The sequence below is a fragment of the Wyeomyia smithii genome, chromosome 2, assembly GCF_029784165.1.
Source record: "Wyeomyia smithii strain HCP4-BCI-WySm-NY-G18 chromosome 2, ASM2978416v1, whole genome shotgun sequence".
NCBI classification, from domain to species: Eukaryota; Metazoa; Arthropoda; class Insecta; order Diptera; family Culicidae; genus Wyeomyia; species Wyeomyia smithii.
The window spans coordinates 171,318,500-171,340,609 of record NC_073695.1 but is presented as its reverse complement, the minus strand read 5'-3'; the positions used below and the strand labels follow the sequence as shown (position 1 = coordinate 171,340,609).

The following is a 22,110-nucleotide window of genomic DNA, read 5'->3' as shown; positions in this document are numbered from 1 at the left end:
AATCACTTGTTTTTGGAGCTTTTCCGAATTTGGTATCTATTAAGATAGCAGATTAATGTTCAGAATTTACAGTAACGCTTAATTCAAGCTGTGGAACCGGTTTAAACTAGTGCCTAAACTGGTTAAAATATCCTAATATATTGCTTTATTACCTTACCACTCTGTTCAAACAGGTTTTCCAGCAGACGGCAGAAAAAAAATAACCTGACTCATGAGAGTTGATTGCATTTTTTTGCCGTCGATATTTTGGCACGTTGCCCTGCTTGCCGCAATGCCGCATCTACCGCATGGGTGACCAGCACATTTGGCAGTGGTTTAACGTTGCTCTAAGTCATCATCGTCATCAGCTGCCTTGAAAAGTCAATTATGAAACAGCAGGCCGCCGGTTTTTTTCCTGTATTATTGTTATTACATATTCCGTAAACTTATTGGGGTACCTTAGTTCTCAGTTAGCAGGTTACAGCTTGGATGGTTTCAATTTTAATTACTATACATATGTGTTGGCTGTGCATGTGCTTTGCAGAGAATTTTCATCTGCTTGAAAGTGTATCAGCACGACTTACGCACGTACCTAATTGTTGCTTGAAATAAATAAAATATAAAAAATTTCAAAACACACCACCCCTTCATCGTTGGCTTTGCCGTTTTCAAGAAAATTTTATCAAGATGGCCGACCTATGAGTATACCTAATAACATTACCTCGCTCTTGGCTTCTCGTTCGCATTTCAGCTGCGGCCTGTGTGCGAATGTGTGAGCTACTTTTGGCGAATGTTGGCTAGTCGATGCTTACAAACAAGTCTCGTGGAGGAAAATTCCACACACAGCATATATGCTTCGCATGTTTGCCAGCGCTGAAGGTTGTTTTTCTTATTCAGCAGTTGGGATTTTCTTCCGATGCCTCTACTGACTTCATTGTGTATTTCTTTCCTGCGCCTCTGTAGACTGGGTCGTGGTTTGGAATCACCCAAGTCGATATCTGAGAAGAAACTGAAGCAATAAATGATGAAAATGAAATGATATTCGTTGTTTTCGCGGACACTCTGCATTTGGGACAAAATAACGGAGCTCGGTCTGAACTTCTTATTGTTTCCATTAGGGAATTTCCGCTGTAAAAAGAAAAAAACTCTGCAAAGTATTTTTCATTTGCAGTGGATAGTTTGAGAAGAAAGGTATAAGTTTAACGTTGCTTGCTGCTACCATTTCTCTAATAGCAAGAATTATGTCTTTTACATGACATTTTATAGTATTTGCACAGATTTGTTCACTATGCGCTATTTGTCCAATTTCTTTAAGTACCATTTTCATTTTACGAGTTCGCACTCTGTGTACCGGTGTGCTTTGCCCCTTCATCTAGACATTCCGGTTATTCTGGAAAAATCACTTTTTGTCATTTAACCGTGTGCGTGTGTTTGGTGAGCATGGCACTTGAATCTAGCTGCTGAATATCGACTGGGTTGGGCTCGTTGTGTTTGCAAAGGAATGACGAAACACCGGTGGTAATCAAACGCACCAACGCAGACGACTAGAAGAGCGATGAAGAGTAGGTGCTTCTGAGAAAGGTAGAGAAGAATAATACGGCCGAAAAAGAATAACACAAGAGGGGTAAAACATGAACACTTGAATCAGGTTCAGACCTACAGAAGGTGCATGGCTTAATAACCACTGTGGTTGACCCCGAATGAAGTATCATGATTTGAAGTTGAAGTAAAAGAAGAAACTGCAAGAACGTCATGCAGCGTTGCCATGGTTTGCGATGAATTTGGACTAATCCTTTTAAAGCTTGTGAAGGGTATTCGGAAAAAAAATTAAAAAATGTGAACATTAACCTCTATACTACATTTTTGACTCACCAAAAATCACACTTAATATCATAAATCATAGTTTTTTTGTTCCGAATACGGTTCTAATGGTGTTTTTTTTCTCTAACAGGTGCAGAAGGTGATTTCCAGCAGTTTTCTTCTTTTTCATTTTGCTACATCGTCCACCGAACACGTTACAATTGGAATGATGCCCTCATATTCGACCGATGGAGTGATAGCGTAATGATTGTGCAAGTATAGTAAATGTAAATAGCTGTGTATAGTAGCCGATAAGCTAAAAGTGGAAAAGTGAAAAAAAGTGATTATTTCTAAACATAGCTATAACATACTACTGAAATAATCCACCAGAGTAATTTGTTGTTGTTAATATACGAAAAATAAGTCAGTCTTCATGAAGAAACGAAAAAAAATCTGCTAGTTGTTTCGTTGGTGATGGTAAGTGAAATTTTGTGCACAGTGAAATCATCACAGGGCAAGCTTGAAACCGAGAATAAAGCGAAGAATTGTTGCAGAAAATGAAAATGATGTTGTGAAGTGCTTGCCAGTGTTGTAGCCTTTGGCAACCGAGCTTTAAGCAAGTGAAGTGATTTTCCAGTAAAGTGAATCATTTCAAGCAATCAACTGTGTGCAAACAACTACGGAAAAATATGCTGACTTCGGAATGAGATGGAAGCGGCTATACGTTCAGTGCAGCAGGTTGGGCCGCCAGGCCAGAGGGCCGACACTGGCCCTTCGCCGCAGCCTCCTCCAACGATGTCATTTCAGCAGCGTGTGCCACCAGGCGCTGCGCAAATTCATAGGTAATGTCAAATTTTCATTGATATACCATCACAACAAAAGAATGCTCCTATGCAACAAATCAAATTGATGATTGAAATATTGAAAGCTGTTAAATGACTGATGTATGTAAACAATAATAATTCGTACCAGTAAATTATACTGTTTGTAGCTCACTTCAGCTTTTGTTGTCATTTTTTTTTCAATTTTATACTCGATCGATTATACAGATGTATATTAGGGCGCCAATGGGATGTATAATTAAAAAAAAACGTCTACTCGAAAAAAGGTCCAATGTAAAATTTTAGCTCAATCGGATTAAAAGCGGACAAGGTTTCAACTATTTGACAGATGAAAAAATGCACATGTTCATTGTCGATATCGAAAATTGTTTTTTGATCCTAAAACTTTTAGAAATGTATGAAACGTAACACCGGATACGTTATAAATTTAAAAAAATAATCGACTTTCTGGAACTTCAAAACTCTTGAGCTGAGGCCAATGGAAGGTATGAAATAAAAAAACCTCCAAATTTCGTTTAGTGGAAAGCTGAAAAGTTTTGTCTTCTCGAAAAATATCCGCACAAAAAATTTCAGCTCAATCGGGATTGGGAAACAGGTGCCTCAATTTTATTTAAATTTATTTAAAAAAAGGGACTTTCTGGGACTTAAAAATTTCTAAGCTGGGAAACTCCCTCATTTTGAACATTCCTAAATCCCCAGTCGATTCTTTCCAAAAAAAAGAAAAAATCGGATAACACAAGATCTCGACGTTTCATGCATTCCTAAGACATTTGGCATAAAACACAAATTTTTGGATATCGACAACTTCATGAACCTACATGTGCATTTTTTCATCGATCATAAAGTTGAAATTTTGACCGCTTTGAGGCACGTGTTCCCGGAGTCCGATTGAGCTGAAAATTTGTATGGGAATTTTATCCGAGAAGAGGAAACTTTTGAGCTCTACTACTAAACGATACTCGAGGGCCATTTTTTTTTCATACATCCCATTGGTAACCTGATATATATGGTACATATGCCATTGAGTATATTTTTCAAAAGACACAATTAATGAAAACACTCGAATAATAATTTATTGCTTGGAATATATTATTTATTATATAATTCATTGCTTGGAAAGTTTTAGAACGTGAACGTGGTAAGAAACATGCACAAATTTTAGTACAAAAACATGTACCACTTTTGTTCTAGAAAAAAAAGTGTAAAGATAAAAGTGGTACATGTGTCTGAGATATTCAGCACTGAACGTTTCGCAATCTGGTTATCCTGAAACTTTTCGTTTTTTTTTCTATATGCTGTGTCACCAGGTAATCCTCCGTAAGATCTGGAACTACCGTATGAGAGGTCAATTTTCTAAAGTGGTCATAGAGCTTTCTGTTTTATCCAAAACTACTCCTGGAGGGTTAAATAGAAAGAAAATCATCTTTTGACCGGAATGTGGGATCCAGAGTGAGTTTCCCTGAGCTTCCAAATTTTCTCGAAATCACTTTTGCGGTGTCAACTAGAAGGGAAATGATGTTATGATCGAAATACGACCTAAGGTGGCCAATAAGTGGCCCATCGGGAGATGAGATACTCATTCGTTGAAAAAGGACCATATCTAGTTGACCGCCGTAATAGCAGTTTCTACCGTAATTCCCTAGAAAATGAAGAACACTAAAACCAGTTTTAGAAAATTGAACTCGTCCATGGTAATTTCGAATTTTCCGAAGACTACCTGGTGGCAACTTTAACGGGGGACCCTACTCTGAAAAGTTGAAAAATAATGAATTATGCTCGGATATTTTGACAATCGATTAAGATGTATATGAAGATGTATTTTGCATGCCGTAGATTATATTTAAGTGAGTTATTACGCTGTTGACAGCGTTTTTCACGAAACCATGTTTTTTCAACTGGTGGTAAGTTTTTCTCAGCATCTACTGAACTGATTTGGCTGATTTATTTTTTCTAGCATGTAAAAATGGATTATCTAACTTGTTACATAGCCGTCTTTTGAAATCTGATTTTTCAATTTTTTTAGGATTTTTTAAATAGTGATTTTGCATGATTTTTTTTTACTTAAATGGACGCTATTTTATAAATTTTTGGAATTTTCCAAAACAGCTATGTAACAGGTTAGTTGATCCATTTTCACAAGCTGTGAAAAAAATGCAGCCAAATCGGTTCAGTAGATGCTGAGAAAAACGTACCGTTGAAAAATATGGTTTCCAGATAAACGCTGCCCACAATGCAATACTTATTATATTTGTATCCAGTACATGCTCATTTCAAGATGGCTTGACAAAGTTTTTTTTTTAATTCTTTTAGCACCAACATTTAGTGGTTTCGAAATCCAATTTGTGGTAATTTGTGGTTGAGTGATTTCTGAGAAATTTTCAGAAAACTGAGTCAAGCCATCTCTGAAAATGATTTCGCTTCAAATGAATCGGACAACGATGATATATACATCAATCGAAAGCTCTTAATTTGTGGTTCACGAAAATTTAGTTTTTGTAGGCATATTTCAGATTAAAATAATTAAAAAACTATTATTTAAATTTTTGAACATTGTTTACCTCTTGTTGTCAACACCGACCGTACGCGGCGCTGATAGACCATCAAGATGATTTTTTCTCAGAAAGCTTTCGTGTAGCGATGAGTATGGTGAAACTAGAGATACTCAGAGGGAGAGATATGCGGTGTGCCAAACGATCCGTCAAAATTGGAGCCAAACGAACAAGAAAGGTAACACCATATTGAGCCCAGTACATGCAAAATATATCTCCAAATACACCTTAATCAATAGTCAAAATACGCGAACACATCACCTAACTCTAAAAAAGATCCAAAAAAAAATCATTCCGATTTCAGGAAAATAGCCTAAAGTGGTGTTTGGCCAACAACTCAAATACTTGCGAAAGTGGAATCCCATATGTCATTTGGAATTTCGAAATGGCGACTTCCAGTTTCTGTAAAACAGCTTATTTTGTGTTTCCGTTCTGTGCGTTCAGGTGTTCATTGCCAAATTAATGAGTTTTTTTAAAACAACAATAGAGTTGAAGAAAGCGATATTAATGTCTGATGGAGCTGCCTCACAATATAAAAATAGAAAAAAACTTTGCAAGTCTTTGCAAGTTCAAAACAAAATATAACGTCGATGCAGAGTGGCATTTTTTTGCGACTTCTCATGGTAAAGGCCCATGCGATGCAATTGGTGGCATATCAAAACGAATGGCACGAAATGCAAGTTTAGCTAAAGAACATGAATGGTCTTATCAAAAAATGTCATTTAGTTGGGTATCATATGAAGAATATGAACAAGGAGTAACAGAATGGAGCAATATTTTCAAAAAACCTATAATAATAGCTGCCACACAAAAGTATTACTCTTTTGTTCCGATTTCAGAAAATAAGATACAAACGAAGCTGTTTTCAAAAGATGACGAATCATTTACTTATGATGTATATAAAATATAAGGTTAACTAGTTCTGTAAAGTATCTATGTCATAAAAAAATATGTTCCTAAGATAATAAAACTCGAAAATAAATATTTGATTCTTATATATATTTATATCACTTAGAACATTTAACTCTTTTCTTGAGAACCGTTCTCCCAATCGTTTTGTTGTCAAAGAATGAATCGTATATTTTTGATCAAGCATTCCAATGAACGTATGGTTTTTGCTGGAGAACCATGTACAATTTAAGAAAAACGTGAATTTTCCTAAATAATTATAATTTTTCGAGCTTAAATTAGAAATAACTCGAAAACCAATGCCTTTAGAATGTTTACTACCAAGAGCTTTTAGATTCAAAATGACTCTCTGCATCTTTTAAAATCATCAGAATACAAATATTTTGAAAAATGTTTGAATTAGAATTTTTATAAAAAAAATTAATCTACCATAAAAAAAATATTTTTCATTTCTCCATCCTGGACTTTGTTTTAAAAGTTGCGTATTAACGTCAAGTTTCTTTGAAAAAAGAAATGAAAAAAAATTCAACTCTTTTTTTTTTTAAATTGAAATTTAATGCTTATTTTTAACTTCTTTTGGTCAAAAAAATATTTTTTGTACAGTGGATTTTTTTTATGGTGCATTTTCGATTCGCTACAACTCATTCTCAGACAGTTTTTCTATACAACCAACGGTTTCTGAGCTACAATGCTTCGAACAAAACCTATGCCGAAAGGCATACGCCCTTCTAGAATGTAACTCATGGGTGTCAAAAATCTCTCCACCTGTGAAAAATGCTCAGTTTGCTAAGCCAAATACGTGTGCAAAGTTTCATTCAAATCAAAAATGGTCGATTAAATTTTCGCGTATTTCCAGGCGATTTGAAATGATTTTGCTCAATTGGTTTTTCATGGATATTTTAGTATATTATTGCGTATGCATCAATTGATGCAACAAACCCAAAAAGTGTAAAAATGACACATGTACCAATTTTGCCCTAAACGTCTCAAAAATATATATGACGTTTTTCTCTTTATAATGAATCAGCAACGAAAGAATCTATACAGATCGGCCTCAATTATATATGAACAGCAAGTACCATAAAAATAATGGAAATAATGAAAAAACAAGTTGATGTTTAGGGTTGTAATGTGTTGATGTCTGAGACTATAGGTGAGTTGGTTAAAACAAAATTGTTATTTATTCAAAAACAACAAAACATTCACGCGAAATGAACAAAAAAATTATATATATTGAAAAAATGGAGACTATATATAATCGAGCAAGACCTGTACCAGTTTTGAAAAAGATGCGTTTTCTAAGTAAAACGTAAGTTTGGAAAAAAATGAGACTCCACAGCAATAGATTTTATCTATCTCATTAGCGTGGGCAGGAAAGGGGTGTAGCAACGGTTGAATTTGTCTCAAATACGAGGTATATTCATGTGCAATTAATTTGTCTGTATCACAGTGGCGTAGTTCAAGGTTATACTTTCGGGTAATAGAAATATTTTAACTTTATCTTCGGTACAAGTGGTCCAATCCTGCAACCATAAAACAAAGTTGGAAGAGGATTTATCTATCTATCGTTTATTGTTAATGTGGGACCATAAAACCATAAAACAAAGTTGAAAGAGGATTTATCTATTTATCGTTTATAATTATTTCGTAGCCGCAAGGTTACAGAGTCCACTTTAACCAGTGATACGAATCTTAGTATAATCAGGCCATTTGGTTGTCATAGCACTTTAAACGGGTTATTTTTAGGGTCCCCACCACATATATGTGGAAGGGTATACCCTTCCTGCACACTGAATTCTACAGTACCTCTGTTGACTCTCCTCCTAACCAAAATAAATCCGTCTTATAATAAAACTGTAACGTGTGATAGATAGTTCTCTTCAGGTAATTGTAATTCGGCGATATTGGTAGGGAATGAAAAGAGGCTCGGTATAGTAGAGCAATAAATTTGAAACGGAAGGGTGAAACTCACACACAAGCACAGATATAAATGATAAGCGTATCACTTACTTCAATAGTGATTTTGCCAGAAATAGGAAGTGCGGAGTACAGAAAACACCTGGGCAATATCACAAAAGATCAAATGTCTCCGATCGCAGTGATTAGTCCATACAGTAAAAAAAATTAAAAAATATTTCTCCGCTTATTGAGTTTAATTCGATTGAGCGACCTCTCACTAATACAATTTGTATTGAAATGAAAATTACGCCCTTTTCAAATCTCAGACTTGTTTTTTTGGTCATGCAAATTGGTAGGCAGATATTTATACCTGCAAAGTACCATCGAAATCTGAGAGACTAAAACCAATTACTGGTCGAGTTTGTATGAATTTCCTAAGAATATCGGTCATTTTGACATAGAATGGACATAAGTCAAAGATGCTACCAACGGTATTTTTTCCATTTGGAACATCATAACGAACAAACTGGCGTTAACCGTTTTGATGTTTTTTTTTCTGGTCTGTTCTTTTCTGGTCTGTGGAAGCATTGTGTATATAACAATGGTTCTGGCGGCAATGGTTGATCCTTACCGTAAAAAAAACAGTCAGTTGAACTCTTAGTTTATAAGTAATTCAATCTTCAGTGATAATTTTCGCACCTTTAGCATCTAACTAAAATTCTGGAATTTTCAAAAGAGCGACAAAGCATGCGAGACGCCTCTCTGCAATTGTTTGTCTAGAGATTAGATGTCAGATGTTTTACTTATCTATAGCAAAGCATGACGTGGAACCACGTAGATACCGCGTTTAAGTTTCTAAAGCAGGTATTAGACGAAGCAAATATTTGCTATTTTTGGTACGATTTTTATTTGCACAAACTCTAATCTGTATTGAAAAATAGCAAATATTTGCTTCGTCTAATACCTGCTTTAGACACGTGTAAGCTTATTTTCCATCATAATTTATTTCGCCTAATTGAGGCGTACGCTGCCTGTAATCGCATAATTGTAACATGCTACATTTTATAGATTTCGGGCTTTTTATTGAGAAATGCTTAGAATAGTATGTACTTTTTACATCTGAAAAAATATACTTATGTTAATTGAAAAAAGTCGTAAAAAATACCAAGTTGTTTTGTCACATAGCGGAAATAACCGTATAATTGTCACACTATTTAACTTTTTCAACTTTTTTGTTAAAAAGCTTCCATTCAAATCCACATCTGCATCCTTTGGAACTCGGAAGTTATTCTGGTCCGGTAACCAACTATCGGTGATTCGTTTCTGATATTCAGCTCATGCTTGTCGAATACAAGAGAAACTTTATTTCCCATGTGATATATTCCAAAAGTACCTTTTAAAGTGACGGCGTAAAAGTATCATTGCAAAAATTTCAACCAATTTGACTTCAAAAGTAATTTTCAATGTATACATAGTAAAGTAGTGCTTTCTTCCTGATACTAAGGTTATTTTAAGTGTCTTTGTGCAAGAATATATTGGGAACAATGCATTTAAGGACAAAATATAAAAGTGTCATTTTCTCGAACAACCAATTTTGCAAGTGGTACCAATCATGCGATTTTGGGCAGTACGCCTTATAGCTAAACATTTAACTTATAAGACCGTGACGAGCCGCGCTTCATATCGCTCTAGTATCTCCTTATTGCTCAAATTTCATAAAAAATTGTGTGTTATTCACCACCGTACTTTTAAGATAACTGCAATCTCTAGTCCAATGATGTCACATGGCACCACTCGCGGGTTTAGAAAAGATCATCCGATACATTAAAACAGCAAACCACGAAACATATTAAAATAAAAAGTGTGGCAGTGTGTCTTCTATGTCAGACCTGTTGTATACGTTAAAAATCTTAACATGAGTAGAAAAAATCACAGGAGGGTTGTGTGCAAAGCCACGACCGCAAGGTTGAAGTAGAATACTTCTACACAGCTCTACTTACGGCTGTACATTAACCTACGGCCGGGCGAATCGGTTCCGGCCGCTTTTCGCGTTTAGCCTGGCAGAGGCCTTATGCGCACAACACAATAGAAAGGTGTTTTCACATTGAAAATTAAACACGGCTTTACTGGAGTAAGTGTTGGCAAATGCATCTACCGCTAATACCGCCGCAATCGTACGAAAGCGCGTCGTTTCATGTGGGGAATAATATCAACAACGAAAAATGACGCGCGTCTAAAGCCTGTATTACACTCTTTGACCAAGCGTCAAATATTTGTCACTTTTTGACAGATAAAAATTTGGTCGAAGATAATTGTTTGTCACTCGCTAATTTTAACATGAGGCAAACACGGGCAAACAACAACCATGATGTCAAATAAATTTGACCATTATGTCAGAAGGTCAAATATTTGACCATTAGACAAAAAGTGTACTACAGGCTTAAGCACACCCGAACTGTTTCGCCGTGCCGCTTCCATTTACTTGCTTATAACATCCGCCTCATGGAAGTACCGACTTTACCTACCGCTGAGGCTGTTACCATACTGCTACTGGTACCCAAAACTATTAATTCTTCAAATTAAGTGTTTTATTTGTCCTCAAAAGAACAATTGTTCAATTCCATATCGGATATAATGCAATCGCATCTCTGTAATATTACCGACAGTCATATTCTTCTGAACATAATGATCCAACTTTTCCATTAGAGGAAGTGCCGGCTGATGTACGGCAAAAATCTCGCCCGATCGCTCGCGTTGGCGTTCGTACTCAGGCAGAGGCCTGAGACGTGGTGACCAACCACAGGGCAAGTGCTTTGTTTAATTTAAAGGCAGCCACAGGCGCAACCCGCTGCTATATTCTGTTACTGCTGAGTGCTGATATCTGCTGCTACTGCTGTCAACGTTGTGGAGGTCTATCCAGCTCACCTTCAGACTAATGAATGTAGCTAGTTTTCCCAGAAACACTCTTCTATAGACGAAGGGTGCTACGTAATAGGCCACGCCTTTCAGTTCAGTTGTTCCATCCCCTAATGTTCTGCAGACAAATTATTCCACAATTCGCATATGATTTTTGTATCCAGCGAATAAACACCGATGGTGCTCTCATACACGCAACGGTTTTAACCCGTATCTTATTGCGGTTTGTAACATCAAGCGATTTCGTTTGCTCGCTGTTGCGTGTTGCATCATGTTGCAACTTGGCAGCTGGGAGACGACGAAATTCTGTTTATGCTGATTGATTGAATCGACTTCATATTAGCTCTGCATAGTCGAACTAACTGCTTTTGTGAATGCGTTCTAACAGGGCAGTTTATTATTCAAAGTCGGTTATGCTGATCGCAGCCTTTGCGCTGCCCCTACAGTGGGGGGTTTACTGAATAAAGTAAAAATTAGACAACTACAAGAGAATTTGATTGCATCCCGCACAGAATGTCTGCTTGTGTTGATGCCAGAAAATTATTAACCTTCAATTATTTTTTTATTTGCCTTGAAAAGGCCATTTTGCGGTTAAAAATCGGTTGCTGATCACAACCTTTGAGCTGCCTCAACAGTGGGGGAATTAACTGCTCCTGAGACGTGGTGACCAACCACAGGGCTAGTGCTGCTGCTAAGGAAAAACGACTGCTGTTGTCGCTGTCTAGAACTATTATGAGCGGCTCCGGCTGAAACAAGCTCTTATATAGGCCAAATAGCATGTTTTCAATTGCAAGGTATATGATTCTGTCGACCGTGCTTGGGAAGCAATCATATAACGACCAATCAGAGGTCGAATTTTTCGTTTTGACAAGGCTTGACTATTTTCAATAGTACAATAGTGCGAATAACAAAATTACAATTATCTTCATTTGGGAAGAATCTTAGAAGATTTTCCAATCTATTGCTACAAGAACGAAGGAAATCCATAGAATACTAACCGATTTATTAGCATTTGAAATTGGACATATTTTTCACTTTTTTTGGTTTTAGAATTTCATTTCACATCCCTATGTAGCCGAACTTCCTGAGAGAAGTATTCTACTTCAAAATCCCCATGACAAGCATTGTCACATTTTTATTTGACAAGTGCCAAATTTACATAGCTATGGTAATGATTTTTACCTACCCAGAGGCGATTATGTTTGCGGAACGATGTCAGTAGTATAAGTAAAGTCATCGTGATGTTCACAAATTATCGAGTAGTTGGACTGGACTGGATAAGCATAGCGTCAAGTCACGGTCCGTAACGAGTACAATAAACACATGCCTTTTCCACGTTGCTGGAAGTGATAGATTCAATATTCTACTGAGCGACTCATGAATAAAAGGAAAATGCAGAGGTATTTTTTCTATTTTCGATCTTCTCGATATACAACAATAGCTACAAAGGATCGATTAAATGGCAATGTGACTCGCTTCGCATGGCTGCATTCTGTCGTGCAGTGCAAAATCATTGTGTGTGTGTTAGGTTTCTGCAAAATTCCGTGGTCGAATGTCTCAGCGACTGTGGTGTACCGAGAATGATGTGACAGCGGAAATGGTCATTAAGAAATGAAATGCTTGTTTTCGCGATATATTGTCTGAGCATTTTTTTCTGCAAAATCGGATGTTTATTATTCTTGCATAATGGTAAAAAAGCATGAATTTTCATTTTTAATGTCTAATACATCGAAAAGCGTGAAACATTAGAAAACAAAATTTAATTTGAACTTCTATTCCCAATATTAAATAGGCATTTTATGACAACATGAGCGAGATGTTATAGTTGGGCAGACGTAATTTCGTCGAAAAGTTTACTTTTTTTTTCCTGCGGTATTGCGTTCGAATTCGCTGTTTCCCTTTAGTATTGTTTTTATAATTATCTCGTCTTGATAGTTTCGAAACCAGTTTAGGTTGGTACGTGTACGTGTAATGCATATTAATGTTCTTCCGCAAGCAGAGACCGGTTTAATGTCTGCGTGTTATGTATGTGACTTTCCTTTCGATATTTTTCATTTACACTTGATCAATGCTTCAGAGCGTGTTACATGATTGGTGATTCTATGCATGCTGTAATATATCAATTCTACAGGAAATGCGCATCCATTAATTTTTTAAACAAAAAAGGTAGTTATTTTCCTTTTGTAGAAAAGTCGGGAAATATTTATATGAAATATATACTGTATTTGTTTTAAACTTAACAAAAAAGATTATTAATTCAACTCGTAAGATGCTTTCCCAGTTGGTCTCGAGGTACGATGCTGGTCTAACAAGCCAGTTGTCGTGGGTTCGAGTCTCGGCTCGAGAGTTACTGCTAGTGTCAGTAGGATCGTAGCACTAGCCCCGCAATTGTCCTGTGCACTAGACAGTTGGCTGCGAAGTCTGTGTATAAGAAACAGAAGGTCGAGTTCCGAATCGGAATGTAGCACCAAGGAAAAAAAAAGATGCTTTCAATTAAATTTTAAAAAGTCTTCAGCTAATATACAAAAAGGTTTACTACAGGCTCACTTAAAAATATACGGCTAAAGATTATGTACGTAATCTGATATTGATCTGATGAACGAATTTATGTGATGTTAAAAAGAACTTGAAAATCAGTTCACTGAAGTCTATTCCTACAGATATGGTTGGTATCCACTACTATTCTTAAAAATTGATGTTTTGCTTTATGATCGAGCTGTGTAATATTATTCAGTTCAATTATGAATGCACCTCTACTCAGAATACACCTGATCTGAGTGTAGAATAGATGTAAATATTTCAGAGAGCTTTCGCGTGATTTTTGCGATAGCTTCACTACTTGTCAGAATTTTTTCGTGGGGATATTACTTTACTCATTTTTGAATTTTACTTTTAGTTAAATTGAAAATAGTGATAAAATTACAAGTGCAGTGATCTAAAATAGAGCAGTGAAGTAAAGTTTCCAGTGGCGTGTTTGAGTTTTTATCGTAAGCCAAGCCACGTTTTCCTCAACTAAATCGCACGTAAATATGTAAGTCTTCAGGACATTTATACTACATAACCGCAAAACTTCTTGTAAATGGCGATATTCAACGGAATCTCTTCCTTTAATACGTTTGATAACTGGGGCGTGATAGTAAACTGGATCAAAATTTATTTACGTACGTAATGTTCGCAAAAGTCGATTATGGATTAGAGCAGAGTAGTTTATCTGACACCAGTTCTCTCTACTAGAAAAAGGATGCGTTTGATTGTCCCAACATGCTCATTTGAGACCACTGACTGGGGTGAAATTTGTTGAAATCAGCCCGAAAACATTTTCCATTCAACATTTACGGTTTTCCCGATGAAAATTCTGGCACGATGTCTTTCACGTTTATGTAACACTTATGGTAACTCTGAATATCTTCTGTTCACCAAAGAAAAATTATTGGCAAAATCAAATAGATAAGTTTACTGCCGTATGACTCTTACCGCGAAGTTTACTGTCAGCTATATATTTGGATGTCGCTTAAGCTGGAAGTACAAAGTCAGCAGAACAGAGAGTTAATAGCATGGAAATTTAGTGCTCATTCGATGCTCATTTAATGCCATATCGCCGAATTTAATGCTCCATCATTTCTTTGAAAAATGCTCTTGTTTGCTAGCTTAAGCAAATAGCTAGCAGACAATATTCGAAAATAGCATTTTTAGTCACAAAACAGTTTTGTAACGGTCGAAAACATTGAATGCACATTAAATGCTCTTTAAAAACCTGATTTTCATGATAATTTTATTGATTTTGTATAAATTTTTCAATAATATGATAATAATATGATAATACATAAATAGCTTCAATTTTTTCAAACATTTTCCTCTGAAAACAATCAGAATCCTTTTGATACGATAAGATACCAATTAAATGCTCCCATATGCGAGCAGTTTCAACAACTTAGGTGCATTTTTCATTAGATATATTTTTTTCAAAAATATTGTTCTGCTAGCTTAAGAAAAAAGTTAGCAGAACATTGGCCAGAAACAGCATTTTTAAGCAAAAAACTGTTGTAGAATGGTCATAATAATTTAATGCTCATCAAATGCTTTTGTAAAAATCTGATTCTCATGATAATTTTATTGATTTTGTAAAAAATTTTCAAAAATATGATAATATATGAATAGCTTTAATTTTTTTAAACATTTCCCTCTGAAAATAAGCAGAATCCTTTTTTTTTGGTGCATTTTTCATTAAATTATAATTTTATTGATTTTTTCTAAATTTTCGAAATATGATAAAGATATGATTACCATCCTTTTTTATTGATTTTCAGATCAATTCTTTTGTCCTGATAAAGTCGGAAAGATCGTTTATTTTTTTATTTGTTTTTTTTATCTCTTAAAAAATATTTTTCAGCGCGCAGAACTTTTTTTTATGCAATTTTGAGTGATTGTCAGGTATCGTGTACCATTTCTAATGTTGTCTTATCGGCTTTTGAATGGTTGCGTGCGATTATGACATCATCATACCTCTATATAGTCCATTCTTGCCCATAATGCAACTGGTGATGCACTAGCAGTAATGAAATAATCGGAGTACAACCAGATCGAACCAATCTCCAAAAACATGATTTCCAGTCATCGATGTTCAATGTTCTAGGGATTTTTTGTAATTGGGGCTTATTACAGAAAACGAGGCGAGCGGCGAGTTACTCGCCTGACCAATTTTGATATTGCAGATGGCTGGATTTTGGACAAGTAGCTGGTCTGCGAAACTGTTCGACTCAGCTGTCACCAAACATGTTTCACTCGCATTCTCTCAGTCAGTGCCTGGAGGTGAGGCGAGTTGCTCGCCTCGTCTTCTGTAATAGGCCATATCATTATGAACTATTTAAATGATTTCTATTCTTCATGAATGATAGATTTTTCATTCTCACGTACACTGGTGTTAATACCTAACTCAATTAAAAAAAATGGCGCTTGGTTCAGTGAATTTTCTCGGCGCCTCAAAAAAAGTGCTTAGAAAGATCGATTCAACAGAGATCGATCCTGCAGCTCCGATATTTTCAGATGGATCGATCCTGGGACCGCTCAGCTGAATCGATCCTGAAGATTGATCTTTCCCTGTAGATCGCCCAATGCCTTATTCCGTATTCTTTTCAATAACAATAACTTCTCTGGCTATTTTTTAACAACTGCATAGGTGAAGAAAAAAAATTTTTTTTTAACAACTGTTGGTCCCTTTTTTCGATTTGTTGGGTACTATTTGGTCACTTGTTTTATCAACTGCTTATGCTTATTAGCGGCGAATGCTTATTAGCTGAGTCAATTGAAGGCCATAATCGTCTTGTTCAGTATTAAACTGATAAGATATACAAATTTTTAACCTATGACATCAAGAACACCAAGCCGGTCGAGGTTGTCTTGAAAGGTCTCACCAACGATCAAACCGTTGATGAGATCATCATCACCGCTCAACCACCGATCATCAAACTTACCCCAACAGAATTAATTGGCATATCTAATGAAACGAAAATCGGGCGAGAAAAGTCAGAGAGCTGGAATTTCCCTTGTTAATTATTTAATTCATTCTAACCGGACTTATCTCCCAGATGGTCTCGTCGTACGATGCTGGCCTAACAAGCCAGTCGTCGTAAGTTCGAGTCTCGGTTTGGGAGAGACTGTTAGTGTCTGTAAGATCGTAGCAAACAGTCGGCTGCGAAGTCTTTGTATAGTAAGCAGAATGTCAATTTCCGAATCGGAATGTAGCACCCAGGCTTTACTTTGCTAACCGCACTGAGGTTAAAAATTTGAAATTTTTTGACAACCGCTGCTATCCATAATGTTCAGGTAAAGTGGGAGTTATATAGATAGTTTGGGGGAGGAGAAAAGCCCAATTGCGAATTTGCCAACGTTATGGCCATGGTTCAAAAATCTGTAACTTGGACCAAAAATGCCTCATTTGGGGAGACTCTTCTCACAAAAAGGCCATATGTCCTGTGAAAGAGAGTAAAAATTTTCGCTGTGCGAATTGTAACGGCAACCATATGTCAAATTTTTATTAATGCCCTGTCCGTCTAGCAATTGTTAAGGCAAGGCAATTTAAACAAAATTCAATTTCCCAATCAAAACAAAATTCTCCAAGCTGTACCGCTGTACCGTCCATTTTTTTACTCTTTTACACAGATAACATGTTCGGAATAAAATTCTGAAAATGATTTTGAAGCGTCTTGGTTTGGTACACTCGAATAACATAGACTTACTGGTGTTGAAACATGAAGCTATGTCAAATAAAATTATTAACAATTTTCGACAAAAATCGTTGCAATTCTAAATTGCTACGATGAGCACTCTTTTTAGTCAATAAGTTTAGAATTAAGTTAGTTGTAAGTATATATTCTTTTTTGATAAGTAGGTTTAACTCCCTACGAATGATAAATCCTAATTGAGACAGCAAACAAATCTCAATAAATTAAATTACATTTTTTAAATTTAATTTCAATTTTAATTCAATTAAATTTTTTAAGTTATTGAAACTGCTCGTATATGGAAGCATTTAATTGGTATCTAATCGTATCAAAAGGATTCTGATTGTTTTCAGAGGAAAATGTTTGTCAAAAATTAAAGCAGGGGCGACTCGTGGCTGTTGAACCTACCTGTTCAACTAGAAACTCTGAAAATCTGAGTTTGGGGAAGTAACTACAATTTTATCCGCGAATAAAAGCAAGTAATTCCCTTTGTTACTATTTAAAAATAAAACTAAAAAATAAGAAAATAAGAGCATGAATTTGGATTTGATTCATTTTTTGCCTGACGTCCCCATGTGCATTGCACAGGTTGCACCAATGGACGAGTCGCCCCTGAATTAAAGCTATACAAATAATATCATATTTTTGAAAAATTTATACAAAATCAATGAAATTATCATGAAAATCAGGTTTTTTCAAGAGCATTAAATGAGCATCAAATTATTATGACCATTCTACAACAGTTTATTGCTTAAAAATGCTGTTTCTGGCCAATGTTCTGCTAACTTTTTTCTTAAGCTAGCAGAACAATATTTTTGAAAAAAATATATTTAAGGTGAAACCTCATTGAATCCAAAAATGGCTGACTTCGAGTCACCACTTCGAATTTTCAAAAGCACAAGACTCGGTAATTCTCATTGCGTTCTCTATGAAAATTCTATTTTATGTTTGCTTCACCACAGCAAACATAAAATAGCATTTTCACAGGAAACGCATTAACTATTTCCGAGTCTTGTGCTTTCGAAAATTCGAAGTGGTGACTCGGAATCGGCCATTTTTGGATTCAATGAGGTTTCACCTTAATGAGAAATGCACCTAAGTTATTGGAACTGCTCGCAGATGGGAGCATTGATTTGGTATCTAATCGTATCAAAAGGATTCTGATTGTTTTCAGAGGAACATGTTCGAAAAAATTGAAGCTGTTCATATATTATCATATTATTATAATATTGTTAAAAATTTATACAAAATCAATAAAATTATCATGAAAATCAGGTTTTTTCGAAAGCATTTAATGAGCATTAAATGTTTTTGATCGTTATAGAACTGTTTCGTGACTGAAAATGCTAATTTCGCATATTGTCTGGTAGCTATTTTCTTAAGCTAACAAACAAATGCATTTTTCAAAGAAATGATGGAGCATTAAATTCGGCGATATGGCATTAAATGAGCATCGAATGAGCACTAAATTTTCATGCTATTAACTTTTTGTTCTGCTGACTTTGTACTTCCAGCTTAAGGGACATTATATTTGGCTTTCATCGTCAATTAACGCTATATTTAGACGTTATTTAGCGCTACTGTCGGCCGCCATTTCTAAAGTTCAGTTGTCAATTATGTATAATTGTGCTGTATGAATAACTCAGCCAGTGAGGAAAATCACACCTAATAACCAAATGCACTGCTAGCCCTCATCCATTAGGCTGTCGGAAAGTGAACATTGCAATATCCACAGTAATTCCGCCTTTTTCGTGTTTTCCTGTAACGGTATTACGACACAATTTTGCTTTTAGCATAAAGTGAATCCCGAAAGAGCGGCGGCTGTGGTAATGAAACGAAAGGACAAATTTCATTTCTCAAGTTTCTGACAGCATCAGCAGCAAAATAACAGAGCAGCAACACAACAGCGTTGCCAGCGAAAAAAAAAAACGATGACAGCCAACGTCTGCGATGTCCCATCCGTAACACGTATAAATTTGCTTTTGAATGAACTAAGGCTGTATATCGACATACATATTCAGCAACGTTCGCTATAAATAATATCTGCGGCTAAGCGCACTCAGAAGACAGCCAGGAGGCATGGTGTGCTATGGGGTAAGGCAGGTAAAAGTGAAAAAATGCTCTGTTGCCAAGTTGGCGAAGCTGTTTACTGTGTGAGGAAGATCAGCTCAATTCAACTTTAGTTTAGTTCGCTTTGCACGCAGTGTACACACGGATTGCGGGTTGGTTTAGAGGCGCAAAGGAAAGTGTGAAGGGGTTCGTGACGGTCGATGGGTCGGTAACAGTATACAGGCAACTTTACTCTACTGCGCTCCGCGCTCTTGGCTTTCGTTATCTAATGATAATATACACAGTAGGAGGCATTCATGTGCTGCCTTTGAAAAATGCTCTTTTTATTTTCATCGCGTCGGCATTGGAAGTTTTGATGCTGGATTGAGCTACAAAGAAGCAACTGATTCCATATATATTTTTATCAATGTTTTATCTTTTATCGAAGCATCATCTCCGTAATCACTTCCATCAATAGGTTTTTAGAATGACCAGTTTGTGTAAAGAAATTGTATGATAAATCTCATATTTACTGCATACGGCTTAAGGTGTTGTTTTATTTTCAAAAACTGAAAATATTAATTCATTTTTCTACATTTCACGAAAAGGCACAATTTACTCTTTGAAATACAATTTTATTCATTTTTGTACCTATATTGTTACAAGCCTGAGTTTTGTTCGCGACATGCAATTTCGAGATATTCAAAAATTTAGTGTTAGTTACTCAAATAAAAAATATATTTTTACATGTTACTAGTTTATAATAATTTTAAAATTAATGATTGCCTAGTTCTAAAAAGAAATTGCCCGAATATAATTTTTATCTTTTATTCAAATATACGATCGCTTGTTTGAACGAAAAGGCAAAAATTTTTTTTTAGTTCAAACTACGTTTATATGATACGACATACACAATACAATTAAATGTTTTATGAAGCCAATTATATCTACTCACATTATAAAAGTATCTTATAAACTAAGAGTAAATTTTTTGTCCTCGCTGCCGACTACGAGTTAAAATTAAATCTAAGTCAGTGATTTGCTGTTGGGGCGACATGATGTTCTTCAAACAGCCAAAAACAATGAGCAGCATATGTATTATGTTCTGCTGAACCAAGCAATAAATGGAAAATAGGGTTCCTCCTTTTTTCCTTTCTAAAGAGTAATGTTTTCAACAACATCGTGTATATGATACGGTGTAAATGGCTTTCACTGATCCAGGGACATCCTTTCCCTTCGGTGATGTATAAAATTGCGGTCCTGGCAGAGTCTTATAGTCTAGTTTTATGTGGGTTTCGTCATCCATGATAACACACCCCATTTTTTTGGTCAGAAGTTTGTCATAAAGCTTCCGAGCTCTCGGTTTCACAGATTCAGCTTTTTTTGGATTTCGTTTTGGCTGCTTCTGCTTCCGACGGGTCTGCAGACCCATTCTTCCCTTGGCACGCATAACGTTACTCGCCGAGGTTCCAAGCTTTCTCGCCACATCTCGTACTGATACTGAAGGATGCCGCTTGTAGTATTCCTTAACCTTTTTGTCTTCTCTGGCTAATTTTCTTATAGAAAGACCACTCACAGTGCCCCATTTGTGCACAATTCGCTTTCTTTGCTTGGGAGAAGGCCACGCATTTTTAAAATTTCGCACTAAATGTTAGAAAAAATGACAGCATCTGTTTCTTTTGGATGTAAACAACAGGACGCAGCCAACGTTTGGTTGAATACTGCACGTTATTTTAAATGTCGGTTGATCGTAAGTGTATTTATAATTATCGGAACGGTCTATATGTCAAATGATTTAGAAATGCATGAAACGTCGAGATCTGGTGTTATCTCGAAAAAAGGTGGAAATCCTTCTTATCTCAAAATTTTTTCAGTCCCAAAAAGTCGATTTTTTTCAAATTTTGTTTTGCGAGATAACACCAGATCTCGACGTTTCATGCATTTCGGTTTAAAAAAATCGATATCGACAGTTTCATATTTCACTAGGGTAAGAAAAAAAAGGGTAAGAAAGGGTATTTTCAGCGGGAATAAAATAGAATCACAGGGGTTGGGAACAACCTTCAAAGCTAGTTTTTTGCATGATGCTTCTTATCATCTCAATGTATCATAATGCAAGAAATTAGTTTCGCACATTGTTCATAACCCCTCAGAAGTTATTTTAGCATGATGATTAGAACACGGTGTAACGGTTTGACCAAAAAGTAGGCGCGGGGTGAGGAAGCGTTTTTTTCACTTTGGAGGGTTGGAGACGAAGCATCACTATGCAACAGCGAATAACTTTTTCGTGTTTGTTGATATATCCTCACTAACTACCCGGACGAACACATAATATTATATATTATTGTATTATGATTCGCATAGATTCTTTAGGATTCCTCACATTGGATTCGTGAGCGTCCTTGAATAGGATTCCTGAAAAAAAAAATCATCAGGAATGCCCTGTATATGGCTCTAGGATTCTTGAAAAAGAATCGTGAGTGGGAATCCTCCGGATCGTGTTTGCGATTCCTTTCACGATTCCGTCACCGTGTTAATCGGTATCCTGGGGATTCTTACTCAGGACTCTCTGCGTGTTAGTAAGGGTAGGCAATTGAATACCGCAAATTCAGGTGTTTTAAGTTGGAAATTGTTTCTCGAATTAATGAATATTGGTAGCAAGGTATGTAGCAGCCATATTTATAATTTAATTGCATCCAAATGATATATTATAAGATGCGATAATTTTTATGCCCTAGTTGTTTATAAACAAGCCTACTCACTGGTAATTTTTTTTTCCAATATGGCCGATTCTGCTTTTGACATATCGTTACACCATGTCTTTATACATCGTGATTTTTATTAGTGCCGAAAATGTCCCTTCCTTACCCTACCTGTGTTTTGCTTCTTTGGTCGGAAAAGTAAAACTTGGAACGCTTTGAGGCGCGTGTTCCCAAAGTCCGATTGTGC

General features: G+C 36.0%; 1 protein-coding gene across 4 annotated transcripts in view; it reads left to right on the top strand.

The window, feature by feature from the left end:
• Positions 1–22,110, top strand: part of LOC129726008 (nuclear receptor corepressor 1) — a 100,637-nt gene that overhangs the window by 7,066 nt on the left and 71,461 nt on the right. For all 4 annotated transcript variants that reach the window (XM_055682523.1, XM_055682527.1, XM_055682525.1 and 1 more), the window contains one exon: positions 1,931–2,621. In XM_055682523.1, coding sequence (XP_055538498.1) covers positions 2,488–2,621 — 134 coding nt within the window. In that variant the 5' untranslated portion in view covers positions 1,931–2,487. The remainder of the gene's footprint in view (positions 1–1,930; positions 2,622–22,110) is intronic.